The sequence below is a fragment of the Octopus bimaculoides genome, chromosome 4 (assembly GCF_046866305.1).
Source record: "Octopus bimaculoides isolate indiv1 chromosome 4, ASM4686630v1, whole genome shotgun sequence".
NCBI lineage: Eukaryota > Metazoa > Mollusca > Cephalopoda > Octopoda > Octopodidae > Octopus > Octopus bimaculoides.
The window spans coordinates 45,284,019-45,297,857 of NC_142931.1; the positions used below are offsets into that span (position 1 = coordinate 45,284,019).

At 35.7% G+C, this 13,839-nt stretch overlaps 1 protein-coding gene across 2 annotated transcripts in view; it reads left to right on the forward strand.

Annotated features, from left to right (window-relative positions):
- Positions 1 to 8,812, forward strand: part of LOC106884506 (two pore calcium channel protein 1) — a 48,137-nt gene extending 39,325 nt beyond the window's left edge. For both annotated transcript variants that reach the window (XM_089350676.1, XM_089350677.1), the window contains exons 19-20: positions 1,738 to 1,907; positions 6,248 to 8,812. In XM_089350676.1, the coding sequence (XP_089206802.1) occupies positions 1,738 to 1,907; positions 6,248 to 6,342 (265 nt within the window). In that variant the 3' untranslated portion in view covers positions 6,343 to 8,812. The remainder of the gene's footprint in view (positions 1 to 1,737; positions 1,908 to 6,247) is intronic.
- The last annotated feature ends 5,027 nt before the right edge of the window (positions 8,813 to 13,839 follow it).

Here is a 13,839-nt window from a genome sequence, read left to right on the forward strand (position 1 = left end):
GCTTTTCAAATCATTTTAGGATCGATAAAATAAAGTGCCAGCCAAGTCTTGGTGTCAATGTAATCGACTTACTCTCTCCCTAAAATGGTTATTATTAAATGAAGGTGCGTGGCTTAGTGGTTAGAGTGTTGGATTCATGATAGTAAGATTGTGGTTTCGATTCCTGGACCGAGCGACGCGTTTATATTCTTAAGTAAAACACTCCATTTCACGTTGCTTCAGTCCACTCAGCTAGTGAAAATGGGTAATTCTGCGACGGACCGGTGCCCCGTCCAGGTGGGAAATATATACGCTATGGAAACCGGGAAACGGTCCCTATGAGTATATATGATTCGGGAAGGAACTTTAATTTTTTAAGACTATTATTAATGCGATGAAAGGCAATATTATTATTGCTAGGAATGCAGCACAGACAACAGATTTGATGAGCAAGTCTTCGTCGCGATGTCGATGCTGAACAAAAGCAACTTAAAAAAGTAGCTTAGTAAACGGTTCTGATATTTTAAGCGAGATGAGATGAAATATTTGCAACATTTATGCTCTGTCTAAAATTGAACTTTCATGAGGTAAAATAGATTCAACCGAAGACTGAAACCGTTTCGTTGTCCCAGCTTTGTCTAAAATCTATTCTTCCACTCTCATCAGTTTTCTTTAGATTACATTGTTAGAATAACTTAGCCACTTGATGTCAACTGAACTAATATAGTACACGATCGTTTAAAAATCATACTTTGGTGTTATTTATTGAAAGTAAATAAACGTTTGTGCCGCACCTGCGACGGTACATTCTTATGAAACACTAACCACATGAGAAATAGATCACTGTCATTGTATACCACTTACAAGGCCACTAGTGTTTTAGAGTAGGTAAATTTAATCACGAAGTTATTTTAAAATATACAATGTGATGTTTATAAAGGCGAAATGAGTAGGTTGTCGGACTAGGAATAGAACTATTTCATAACCTTTTGGATCGTATGGCGCAAGTGAAACGTTATTTTCGTGAGTATGTAGAGAGCAAGTCGACCCAACGGAGCCCGAGCCTCTCTGTGGTATGTATTAAATTTGGTAAGTTTAGATACTTACGAAAGAATTATCTCACTTCGCAGTGCGTCCGCTGTGTACTCTCCTATAACACTGATTTCCTAACATAAAATAGATTAGGCTGGTGAGGTAAGTGTGTTGACCACCGATTAACGTACTGGCAGAGACTAACGTACTGAGAGAGACTAACGTACTGGCAGAGACTAACGTACTGACAGTTCTGTCGGTATATTCGGAACTCGGAGAGCTAAGCAGGGGAATTCAGGTAAAAAAAGTCACAGGAGTTTTGTCCGGGGGTGGGGTGAGGGTTGTCCGGATCCCATAAATTGTGACTTTTTTCCCAGTGACTTTATTACCGGCCACCATAAATTAATTGTGACTTTTTTTCATAGCCAAAATTGTGCCTTTATTACTGTGACTTTATTACCTGTCACCAAGCAAAAGCAAGGGACCCATGAATATCTGATGGGCCGCTGCCTAAAAAAAAAAGAAAAAAGCAGAAAAAAAACACTTTATAACGCCTTTTGAATTTTTTTTCTTCTTGGTGTAGATGGGAGAAGCAATCTTGTTTCATCTTGTAAAAGTTTCCTTCGGCAGCCCAGCATCTAGGTCAAAGCACCGTATTTTTATTAAAAACAAAAAAAATTCTTTTAAGAAACTTTCAGAGTAAATTGAAACAACGTCTCTTTACAGATATCAACCTTCGAAGAAAACAAAACTTTCGAAAAGTCCAGATAAAGAAGGCTTTGCAGATAAGGAGGAACAAGGCGCTGCATCTGACAACACGGATACAGGTTCAGACACAAACAGCATTGAAGATGTTTCACTACAGAAAGGATTTCGATTTCATTTAAAGAAGCATGGTAAGAAATGCTCAACTTTTGGTTTGTCTTTCCTATCTTTTCCTTTTGTTGTTTCTCTCTTTTCCGCTTCCTTTTCCTTTCTTTCTTTCTTTCGTTCCTCTGCTTTCCTTTCTTTCGGATATGTACTTGGTATATGACTTTTTTAGTTTCTGTTCCCCCATCATTTCCTATTTCTAATCCTTCCTAATTATATTTCAATTTCTCCTCTTGTTTTTCTTCTTTTTACTTTTATTATTAGTAAATTTTATTACTAGTTAATTTTTTTTCTCTTCTATTTCCGCCTTTGTTATTTTGATTTCACAGAGTTTCTGTTGTGATCTGTACAGATAGGGGTACCATTCCATAATTTGGCAAAGTTTAGCGGAAGGGCGGCGTTTTTTTTTTTGTTATTATTATCCAAACCAGCTGTATTTCATTCTGGTTCCCTGTCGGATAGAAAAAGTTTGTGTGTGTTCGGGTGGTTAACTGAGAGAGAGAGAAAATTACAGTCGATCTGAGATTAGAGTAGGAAGAGATCAAACAAGACTGACATGAACAATGAAATGGGAACAGTTGTTATACGTTATTTTGCGAGGATTTTTAGTACATGTTAGTTTTCCTTTTTAGAATTAAAAGTGATGAGCGGATGGTAGGGGAAATGGGCGATGGCCTATCTGAATGTGGTAGGGTGGGGTGCAAAGGGCATTCGAAAAGCCAAATTTTCAGTATAAACGAAATCGACGGGGGTCTACATTTAAGATGAAGATCGCTGGCATGTGTTTTGAAGTCGAATAATAACAATAGTATAAAGAGGCCTTTGTGTCCTAATTTTTAGTTATTATTTGTAGTTAAGGAAGTATTTATTTTTTTTTTTTCTGGTGTGTGTTTGGACGGCAGTTGCTGATAAATGTTATGGTTTTGTTTTCGTAAAATACGTTTTGAACAGTTTAGTAATCATTCGCTATTAGGTGCTAAATATATGTATATATGCTCAAGTAGTTTGTGATATAGTGGTTAAGAATGTTAAGAGCATGTGTGAAATAAAGTTCCTTGGTTTCAACCGTTCGTATGTTTAACACCTGATGGTGAATAGATAAACATTAAGCTTTTGCAATATTAAGAAGAAAACAACTTTTTAAGTCATTCAAAGTAGAATGAGCAGTGACCACAACCTTTGTATGTTTTTACTAAACTGGTCTGGATGATATCCAGTTGTGCAGAAATACAGGCAGCTGTCTTCAGATACAAAACAAAAAAAATATCTAGAGACTAAATTTCAAAGAGTTGTTGGTTCAAAGAAAAAATTGAGCTCAGTATTTAAGATATCTGTGTGATGAGACACAGTATAGTGATGTGATAGGAAGAAAAGACACAGATCTATCATGTGAACTTGTCTCTCTAATTCAGAGGAGCAGAGGCTTTTGTTTGAAGGGTAGGGAGAGAATGTGCTTGCGATCTATTCTTCGTAATCTTTAGTAAGCATTTGTCAATCAGTCTTTGACTGTTTCTTAAAAGCGTTCCCTGATGTTCATGCGTGTAACAGGAACACGCACAGTTACAGATATGTGAGCATATTCAAACACAGTTCTTACTTGATCTTCGTTGAGGATTAGCAGCTGATCAAAACTGATTGGTGTTTGAGATAGTGCTGGGAATGTTATAAATTCGATGTCTTCAAGCAGCGCCGACTTTAGTTGGTATCGTGAAATAACTCCGAATTACAGAAAACATCAAATCTATATTATAAACGGTAGTGATTGTTGTATTGTGTGTGTTACAGTGAGTTGTCTAATACACGTATCAATGAAAACAGCCTTCTGAATTCATTGAACTTTGTAAAATTTGAGAGACACTGTAATATTTCTATACATATTAACAGTGATCCTGACTTAGCTGTCCACCTTAACCCATTACCTCCCATAATTTTATTAACTGGAATTTTTTTAATGAAACTTTGATTTCTAGCATAAAACAACCTTAGAAACACGCTGGAATGATCAAAATAACATTTTAAATAGAAATAAGCGAGATATTGAGTAAAAAATTAGCAAACCTCATTTGAATATCAGAGAAATATACCTAGTAGATATAGCAAAAAGGTTAGATATGTGTAATTATTGACAGATAATTACGAAATCTGTAATTTTTAAGTGATCTCATATGAGATTACTGGTAGGTAATGGGTTAATGCGTTTCTAATATTTTTGACGGCATATACGCTATGTGCAGAGTGTCTTGTAGCACAAGACTGTTTCTTAGGGCGTTTTCGAAGCCTCTGCTCATGGTCTGTGTTTAAGGAGACAAAAGTGTTTTGGTTGCGTATAACGTTTGTATGTGAAAGGTTATAGAGGTATATTGTGTATAGATACATGTGTTGTAAAAAGTGAGAGCAAGGTGTTAATATGCAGAATCAAGATGAGATAATGGAAACTTGGTGCGCCAAAGTTGTCTGCAAAGTCGGAAAGTTTCCCATTCAGTAGACAGTGATGGAAGAGTCTAATAGAAAATTCATTTCTGAGACAAGAGATAGAATATAACCAAACCGAGCAGCATGGCTTCGAGGTTTTACATGCCAGACACGATATAAGGTTTTGCCGATGACAAATCAACAACATCGCTTTTCCTGAAATAGACAATACTGTAAGACAACTGGTGAATAAGGTAAAGAAAAGTCTTCGAGAGTTCAAGCTCAGCGGAAACCCCGGTGATCACCGAGGGAGCAGAGATTTAAGGTAGTGATGGAAATGGTTGTTTACAGCAGTTACTATCACTTTTGCGGGGCTGAATGTGCAGGCAATCACCGGTAATTGGTTATGTGCGAAGATTTGCTTTATGTTGGGAATGGACATATTAGTATGTTTAGATAAAGTTAATAGCTTTAAACTATTTCTGTAAGTTCTACAGTAGAAAAATCTTCAACTTTTTCAGACGCAGAATCGTCAGAATACCGTGCAAAATGTCCTACACTGTTGAGTGTTAGTGTTTGGTTTAAAGCCGTATAAAGATATTTAGTGGAGGCGCAATGGCCCACTGGTTAGGGCAGCGGACTCGCGGTTTCGATTCCCAGACCGGGCGTTGTGAGTGTTATTGAGCGAAAACACCTAAAGCTCCACGAGACTCCGGCAGGGGATGTTGGCGAACCCTGCTGTACTCTTTCACCACAACTTTCTCTCACTCTTACTTCCTGTTTCTGTTGTGCCTGTAATTCAAAGGGTCAGCCCTGTCACACTCTGTGTCACGCTGATTATCCCCGAGAACTACGTTACGGGTACACGTGTCTGTGGAGTGCTCAGTCACTTGCATGTTAATTTCACGAGCAGGCTGTTCCGTTGATCGGATCAAATGGAACCCTTGACGTCGTAAGCGACGGAGTGCCAACAACAACAAAGATATTTAATAGTGGTTATTTGACAAGCGTTAATGAAACTAAATACACTTCTCACCACATATCATATGGTGTAGTATATTAACATATATTAATTATGTCAGTGCTAATATATTTAATGCAATGAACGAAGAAATGTTAATTAAATTTACACCCATAGTCGAGTTGGAAATAAGAAAAAAAAAATTCATTACTTTATTAATTTTGTTAATAGAAGACAGGGGGAGACAAATCAGAAACAAAATTAAAAATAGAACGCAGTTGATGAGTGAATCTGATCTTTGGCAGAACAATGACAACTTATTAACCTTTCTGTCAAGATTATTTATAGTGATTATATATATATTTAATTAATTAATTGCAACTTACACCACGTGGCGAAAAGTGCAATTAATAACAATAATCGCCGTAGGGACCGGCGATAGGCATAGTTATATATGTTTTATCTTTTACTTGTTTCAGTCATTAAATTGTGATCAAGCTGGAGCACCATCTTGATAAGTTTTTAGTCGAACAAATTGACTCATCTGCTTATTTTTTTAAAGCCAGGTACTTATTCTGTCGGTTCTTCTACCGAACCGCTAAGTTACGGGAACGCAAACACACCAACACCATTTGTCAAGCGGTGGTGAAAAAGTCACACACACACACACACACACACACACACACACACACACACACACACACACACACACACACACACACACACACACACACACACACACACACACACACACACACACACACACACACACACACACACACACACACACACACACACACACACACACACACACACACACACACACACAATAGGATTCTGTCTGTTTACCAATTCCACTCACAAGCCACACTTGCGCCTATGTATATATATATGTATATATATGTATATAATATATTTATATATCTTATTCGTTTATTTATCTCTTCATTCACTGATCCATTCTTTCTGTTTCTTTCCACCACATTTATACAGGCCGTAAAAGTATGCGAATCATTCTACAGCAAATGTTTGAAGAAGAGATTAATGAATCAACCGGCAGAAAATTGACTCTGGATTCCGTAATGTGACATCAGTCTTCCGTAGCCAACTAATCAGCTAACGCCAAAAATTACGTCCTCTGCCAACATGATCTAGAAACCATAATCAGAATTTCACTTTTTTTGTTATTGTTTTCCTTTCTTGGATAATTCACCAAAATCGCTTACTATCCAAATGTTCGACCACATTGAACTATTCAAACGTTCGCTTGTTCGTTGGTTAATTATATACCAGATGACGAGTCTCTCTAGGCTTGTCCTCTCAACTATGAGACTGGTTTAAAAGTGGCCGCTACGGGCACCAGAAGTTATTGACGAATGTTGTTAATGTTTTAGGGGGTTGTGTGTTCGTATCTTCCCTTTGTTTAGAATTATTTAAATTGTGAGAGACCACATAGCTTTAGTTCTCTTAAGGAGTGAATCATGCTTGGGTGTTTGATAGCTAACCACAAGGGTCGTTTACCCGGTAAATATAACAGCAGTCTCTCCTTGAAATCACAGTAATCGTTTTGGAAAAAAAAAAAAGATACATTAGTTAATGTAGTCTTAGATATACCAACAAAAATAAATGGAATGCTCATGGCTCGAACGTCTTTGATAATAGACCTGGTTGATCGGAACTGACCTATAATTAAACAATAACAACGTCGTTTATCACTGGTCACCTCGATCTGAACCGATCAACCTGGGGCTAAAAAGCGTCAATTAATTGATTAAACATGACACATTAGGAAAGAAAAACTAAATATTTTATTTATTTCAAACAAAGACAAAATAAGCATTCAAGGCTGGACATTTCATAAATGTATTTGTTGACAGGAACAGTATTGCTTCAGACATTATGTTAAACAATATGGTGTCATTTTTTTCACATTCCAAGTTCTTAACGACAGGATAAATTGATATTCAGTAACATATTAGATATGGTATTTATAATTCTATATATATACATACATTACATACGAGGTGGGGTGCTGAAAAATTCCTGGCTTTGGGTAAAACAAAATACAAGAGGATCAGTTAATTGTAATTTTATTCAACATATTTCCCTCTCAGATTCACACACTTATTGCAGCGTACCTTCAGTTTTCCTAAGCTCTGTAAAAGAACTAGGAATGTCGGGCCTCCAACGCGGCATTTCGCGATACCGTTCACTGATGTAGACATCATAATTTTCTATGGCTTAACAAAAAGGAAATCAGTATCTCCCACTTTTACAGAGCTTTCGTGAGTAATGGAGAAAGGGGTGAAAGACAAACGCCATGTCTGGTGTATTTCTGTTGTACGTGGCAACACAGTCCATGACTTATAATTATATGTAAAAATAAATAAATAAAATTAAGACCTGCTTCACCACAATTACTCGGTAGTTAATGAGAATATCAAGAGACGCTTCCTCCAATGACATTGGAATCTCATTCTGTTTCTTTGAAATAATTAAGATGATCATATTTTCCTCAGGTGAAACCTGGTATGACTGTTTGCCATTCACTAAAAGCACCTGAGGATCAGGTGATGATATTAAAATAGGCAATGGATTAAGTTTACCGTCTAATTCCATAGTTTCGTTCTCATAAGTCTTGGATCTATCCGATGGTATTAGAGAAGATGGTTTTTAAAGATGCCGCGTGGTGCGATCTAACCAAGAACCACGAAAATGCAAAGCGAACTTCTTAACCATGCCGTTTATGCCTGCTTCATTGGTACAAACGTAGGTGCAAGCATAATGCTATACTGATAGTGTCCTGGTATGTAATACATAGGCATTGTCTAATGTTGTCTCCTCGGCTATTCTTTTCCATGCGTGATTATATTTTTGCCTGCTCTTCCTGTACTTGGTCTTTCTTCAGAATAATCCAGCTATCTAAACGTATAAATATACTTTGGTTTAATGAAATAATTTTATACATGGCATTCCAGTATGGCCATATCCCGGTAATCTGAACCTGTGTATGCGGAAATGAATTCGTCAATTATCTGACTGATAATTTGCTTCTCAGTTTTCAGCTGAATTTTTCTGAATCTTACAAGCTCTCAGTAAGCATTAACAAGCGGAAGAGTTCTCAAGTTTTCAAATTGACTCTGGTACAGTATTCAACTAAAGACAAGATGTTTATTTCTCACTGATTCAGTTAGCCAATCTTTGAATAGATATATTTGTAAATAACTAGGGTGCTGCATGATTAACGAGAATTCTCGAGGCCGTTACATAGACGCTCATACTACAACATTTTTGAACAAATTCTGTCAACGATACGTCTTTGTGAGACAGTATAACTGAATAAATAAAAGCACAGCCTTTCCACATCTATTCACATTAAAAATATCTCCGAAATCTATACAATTCTACACACTCTAAACCTAATTCTCCAAAAGTAACTTCGAAGTTCTTGACTGTATCTATACCATTTCATTGACGAACAAAATATTTCGTAATTGAAACAATAAAATATAAAACACTTCTTGCATATCAAATTATTTGAGAAGTGTGTGTCTTCGAGTCCGCATTCTGCATCATTCACATTGTGAAACAACATTGTATTATTCATGATAAAAAATCATCACCAAATTGTATTATTTTATTTATATTTTGCCCCGGTTTACACGTGTAACACCTTAACTATGGAACGAATACATTATCTCTTATTACTATTTTTGTTATTCATAAGACAAACATTTAATCTCTCCCTCACTCCTCTCTCTTTCTTTTTATAATTTTACAGCATAGTGTTCCCAAAGTGGACGGCACTGCCTCTCTATGGGCGACGGAAAGACCAAGAAAAGTTGGGTAATAATAGGGTGGCCAAAAGAGGGCGATGGATGTACCCCACCCAATAATTAGGTAAAGTCTTATTTGTGAAATACTGTTGTTTTGGATTTGCTGCAGAAAATGGTCTACTTTTGTGGTGGTGGTGGTAGTGAGGGGAGCGCTAGGAACGTGGCTCGAGTGTCAAAGGGGCGGCAGCCCGAAAGAATTTGGGAACCACTGTAGTAGTTGCAGTACTTTGTTTACTGGAACTGTGGCTTCAAGTCCAGTTACATGCATTTTCTTCAATGTCATAAAAATAAAGACCAAGTATACAAACAAGGTAGAATAATTTTAGAAATAGTTTATATCTTTGATTTCACTCCTGAATTAAAATTGCTTTACAACTTGATTTAACTATAAAAAAATAGATAACTCACAGAATAGAAGAGGTGATAAGTGTATAAAAAATGAATATAGTTTTCAAAGATGTTCTTTCCGTAGAATGCGATTTTAGGACACAAGACCAGCGATTCCAGGGGAGGGGTAAGTTGATTACATCTACCCCAGTGCATTTATTTTACCGACTCCGAAAAGATGAAAGGCAAAGTTGGCTTCAGGGGTATTTGAACTCAGAACGTAAAGACAGAAGACATGCTGCTAAGCATTTTGCCTAACGATTCTGCCAACTCGCCACCTTTGGACTTACAGCATATTGAAAAAAAAAAAAAAGAAAAAACGGTTAAAAAATATAATCTTTTCTACTCAAGGTACAAGGTCCGAAATATTTTGGGGAGGGAGCTAGTCGATTAGATCGATCCAGTACGCAACAGGTACTTAATTTGTCGACCTCAGCGGAATTTGAACTTAGAAAGTAAAAACAGACGAAATACCACTAAGCATTTCACCCGGCGTGCTAACGTTTTTTTATTTCTTTACTGCCCATAAGGGGCTACACACAGAGGGGACAAACAAGGACAGACAAACGGATTAATTCGATTATATCTATCCCAGTGCGTAACTGGTACTTAATTTATCGACTCCGAAAGGATGAAAGGCAAAGTCGACCTCGGCGGAATTTGAACTCAGAACATAGCGGCAGACGAAATACCGCTAAGCATTTCGCCCGGCGTGCTAACGTTTCTGCCAGCTCGCCGCCTTAGGACTACATCATATTGAAAAAGGAAAAAAAAAAAAAAAAAAGGTTAAAAAATATATTATAAATTTCATGGTTCTCTATGATTCCAACAAATAAATATTTTTCAGAGTAACTGTGCCATTTTCTTTAGACTGCTCGTTTGTTATCGTTTGGTTTAGGTTTAAAAGTTAAACCTTTCATACCCCGCCAAATAAATAACACCTAACGTGGGTGAAAACTTTCTTTAGCCTGGGGTGCCGGTGTTTCACCTTTCCCTGCCCACTGTCTTCGGCGTTTGACATTTTTATAGAGAACCTATTTCTCGACACCAGTCACAATTCGATCCCAAAAAGGTTCATTTGTGAGACGTGACAGCAAAAGGAACACACATTCACTCTCTGCGCGCGATTAGACTCGGAAAGATTGTGAGGCACTCGTTAACCCAATTTTCTGACTTTTCCGATGACAAGCAGGTGTCGATGAATGGTTGAATGACCAAACCCAAGCTTCTGTGCTAGTTCCTCAGCACTTACGACAGGATTTTGTTTCACCAGGGTTTGCAAGACGTCTTCGTCGAGCTCTACAGATCTTCAAGGACAAGGCTCGTCGTGTTAGTGCAAAATAAAAAAAAATGCATCTCTGAGAAATGCGAAGAATGACTATCGTTAAGTGGTATGAAATGGCAGAGTCATTACAACCAAGGCGAGAATGCCTTGTCGTATTCCTTCCGGTTTTCCGCGCTCTGTGTTCAAGTCCCACCACTGTATTTTTACATTACAATCAGGGAACAATCGGTTACAGATTTCCGTGGAGACAAACACTAATTCACAGCATTTCTGATAGCGAAAATGACAAAAAGAACCTGTTATTCAGTGTTGAATAAGTATCACAAAGAAACGATGCTTTTGAGTTTTCTCTCTAATGTTTACAACTTTCACCGATAGATATCGAAGAAAGACACTTTAACGCGCGCGCGGGCACACACACAATTTCCGCCGGTAAAATCCTACTCACAAAGCGTGCGATTAAAGTATATTTAGTACCACTACACAAATGAACTTGAAGAGTTGGTAATAGCTGGTGAAACTATTCCAGTTGTTGTTAACTCCATTCTCGTGTGTGTGAGAAAGAGAAACACATCTTGTCACGAGGTCCACTCGTATGTAAGTTTATTAACCTCTTAACATAAACACTTTTTCAATTTCCATGCGAAAAATATTTTTTTTTTAGTTATTTATTTTGAGTCTGTATATAAGAAAGCATAAGTACACAAATTATTTTGCATTAGTTATGATATATTACGAAGTTACTGATAGAAACGATAGTTAATGATAGAAAACTGGAATAACATCATGAACGAAATATATCTGCTTAGAAATAAGCGACAAATATCTCAGAGTGCAACGAACGTATATTTTCGTTCAAATATATATTTACTAGACATCTCTGAAGGAAAATATATGGGATAATATATTAAGGAGTTAAACGAGCGTCTGTAAATGTATCCACAAGCATGCGAGCGCACGTATGTGTGGTATACATGGCGAAAACTATAAATTGTAAATGTTGGTACTACGCAAAGAAGGATCGAACTCAGAAATATATGATTATGAAGTGCATATTTTAACCGCACGGATGCATATATATATATATATATATATACGCTTATGTGCATGACGTAGTTATTGAATATGCACTATTTTAAAACGAAACTTCATAAAATAACAGCGTGTGTGTGTCTGTATTTAACTAACGGATATATATTGTTATGTTGTGACTCCACCGATTCTGTTTTATGTTGTGGGGTTTCTTCGCTGCCGAAATAACAGGAAGATTCGAAATAGAAGCTGACCTTATTTTTTTGACATCTTAAAGGTCAGCATGAAAATGTCAGTAATATTCGGAGTTGATCACAGACGCTACTTACAGGAGAAACTTAAACAATTTTGTACATTAAAATAGTGGACAGTCTATTTTCATACTTGTAATAATTATATTTTCTACCCACATTCCTCGCATATTTCTCATCCTCTCTCTATCCCTCTCACTCCCGCTTCCCTTTTTTGTGTGTGCATGCAGATCTGTAAGGGTGTGTATGTGGGTGCATTGTGCGCATTTGAAAGTTCAATGCCTCTTATATACAAATATACTAACATATTTGTGAGAGGTGACAGCAAAGAAGAACAAACATTCACTCTCTGCGCGCGATTAGACTCGGAAAGATTGTGAGGCACCCGTTGACCCAATTTGCTGACTATTCCGATGACAAGCAGGTGTCGATGAATGGCTGAATGACCAAATCCAAGTTTCTTTGCTAGTTCCTCAACACTTACGATGCAAATATAGTAGTATTATTGCACAATCATACACATGTCTGCACATATATATATATATGTATGTATGTATGTATATATGTATGTATGTATATATGTATGTATATATGTATGTATATATATATGTATGTATGTATATATGTATGTATATATGTATGTATATATGTATGTATGTATATATGTATGTATATATGTATGTATATATGTATGTATATATGTATGTATATATGTATGTATATATGTATGTATATATGTATGTATATATGTATGTATATATGTATGTATATATGTATGTATATATGTATGTATGTATATATGTATGTATATATGTATGTATGTATGTATGTATGTATATATGTATGTATGTATATATGTATGTATATATATATGTATGTATATATATATGTATATATATATGTATGTATGTATGTATATATGTATGTATATATATATGTATGTATGTATGTATATATGTATGTATATATATATGTATGTATGTATGTATATATGTATGTATATATATATGTATATATGTGTATGTATATATAAATGTGTATATACATATATACGCACATATATATATACGTATGTATATTTATGTATATATATATGTGTATTTATATTTGTGTATATATGTGTGTATATATATATGTGTGTATATATATATATGTGTATATATATATGTATATTTATGTGTATATATATGTATATATATATATGTGTATTTATATTTATGTGTATATATGTATATATATATGTGTGTATATATATATATGTGTATATATATATGTATATTTGTATATATATATGTATATATATGTATATGTGTATATGTATATGTATATATATATATATATATATATATATATATATATGCATATGTATATATGTATTGGATTGTCCAGAAAGTTCGTACCGATTTTTAAAGGAAAGGAAAAGATCAATAAATACTTCCCATTACATTTTTAATCAACTAAATATGAACTATTTTGTTACACAATGCGTCTCCATCTTTCCTTTAACTTGAAAATATCCTCTTCCCAGAATTGAGGTGGTTTCATGGCAAAGAATTCATCAAGGTATCTTTTTACGTCATCCAAGGAATTGAAATTTTTACCATTAAGCGGAAATCCGAAAGAGCAATATCTGGTGAAAATAGAGGGTGGGGTAACAGGTCCCAGCCGAGCTGCAGAAATTTTTGTCTGGTTCCCAAAGAAACGTGCGGTCTTTCATTATCATGTTGGAAAACAAAACCCTTCCTGTTGGCCAATTCTGGACGTTTCACTTGAATTGTCATATGCAATACATAT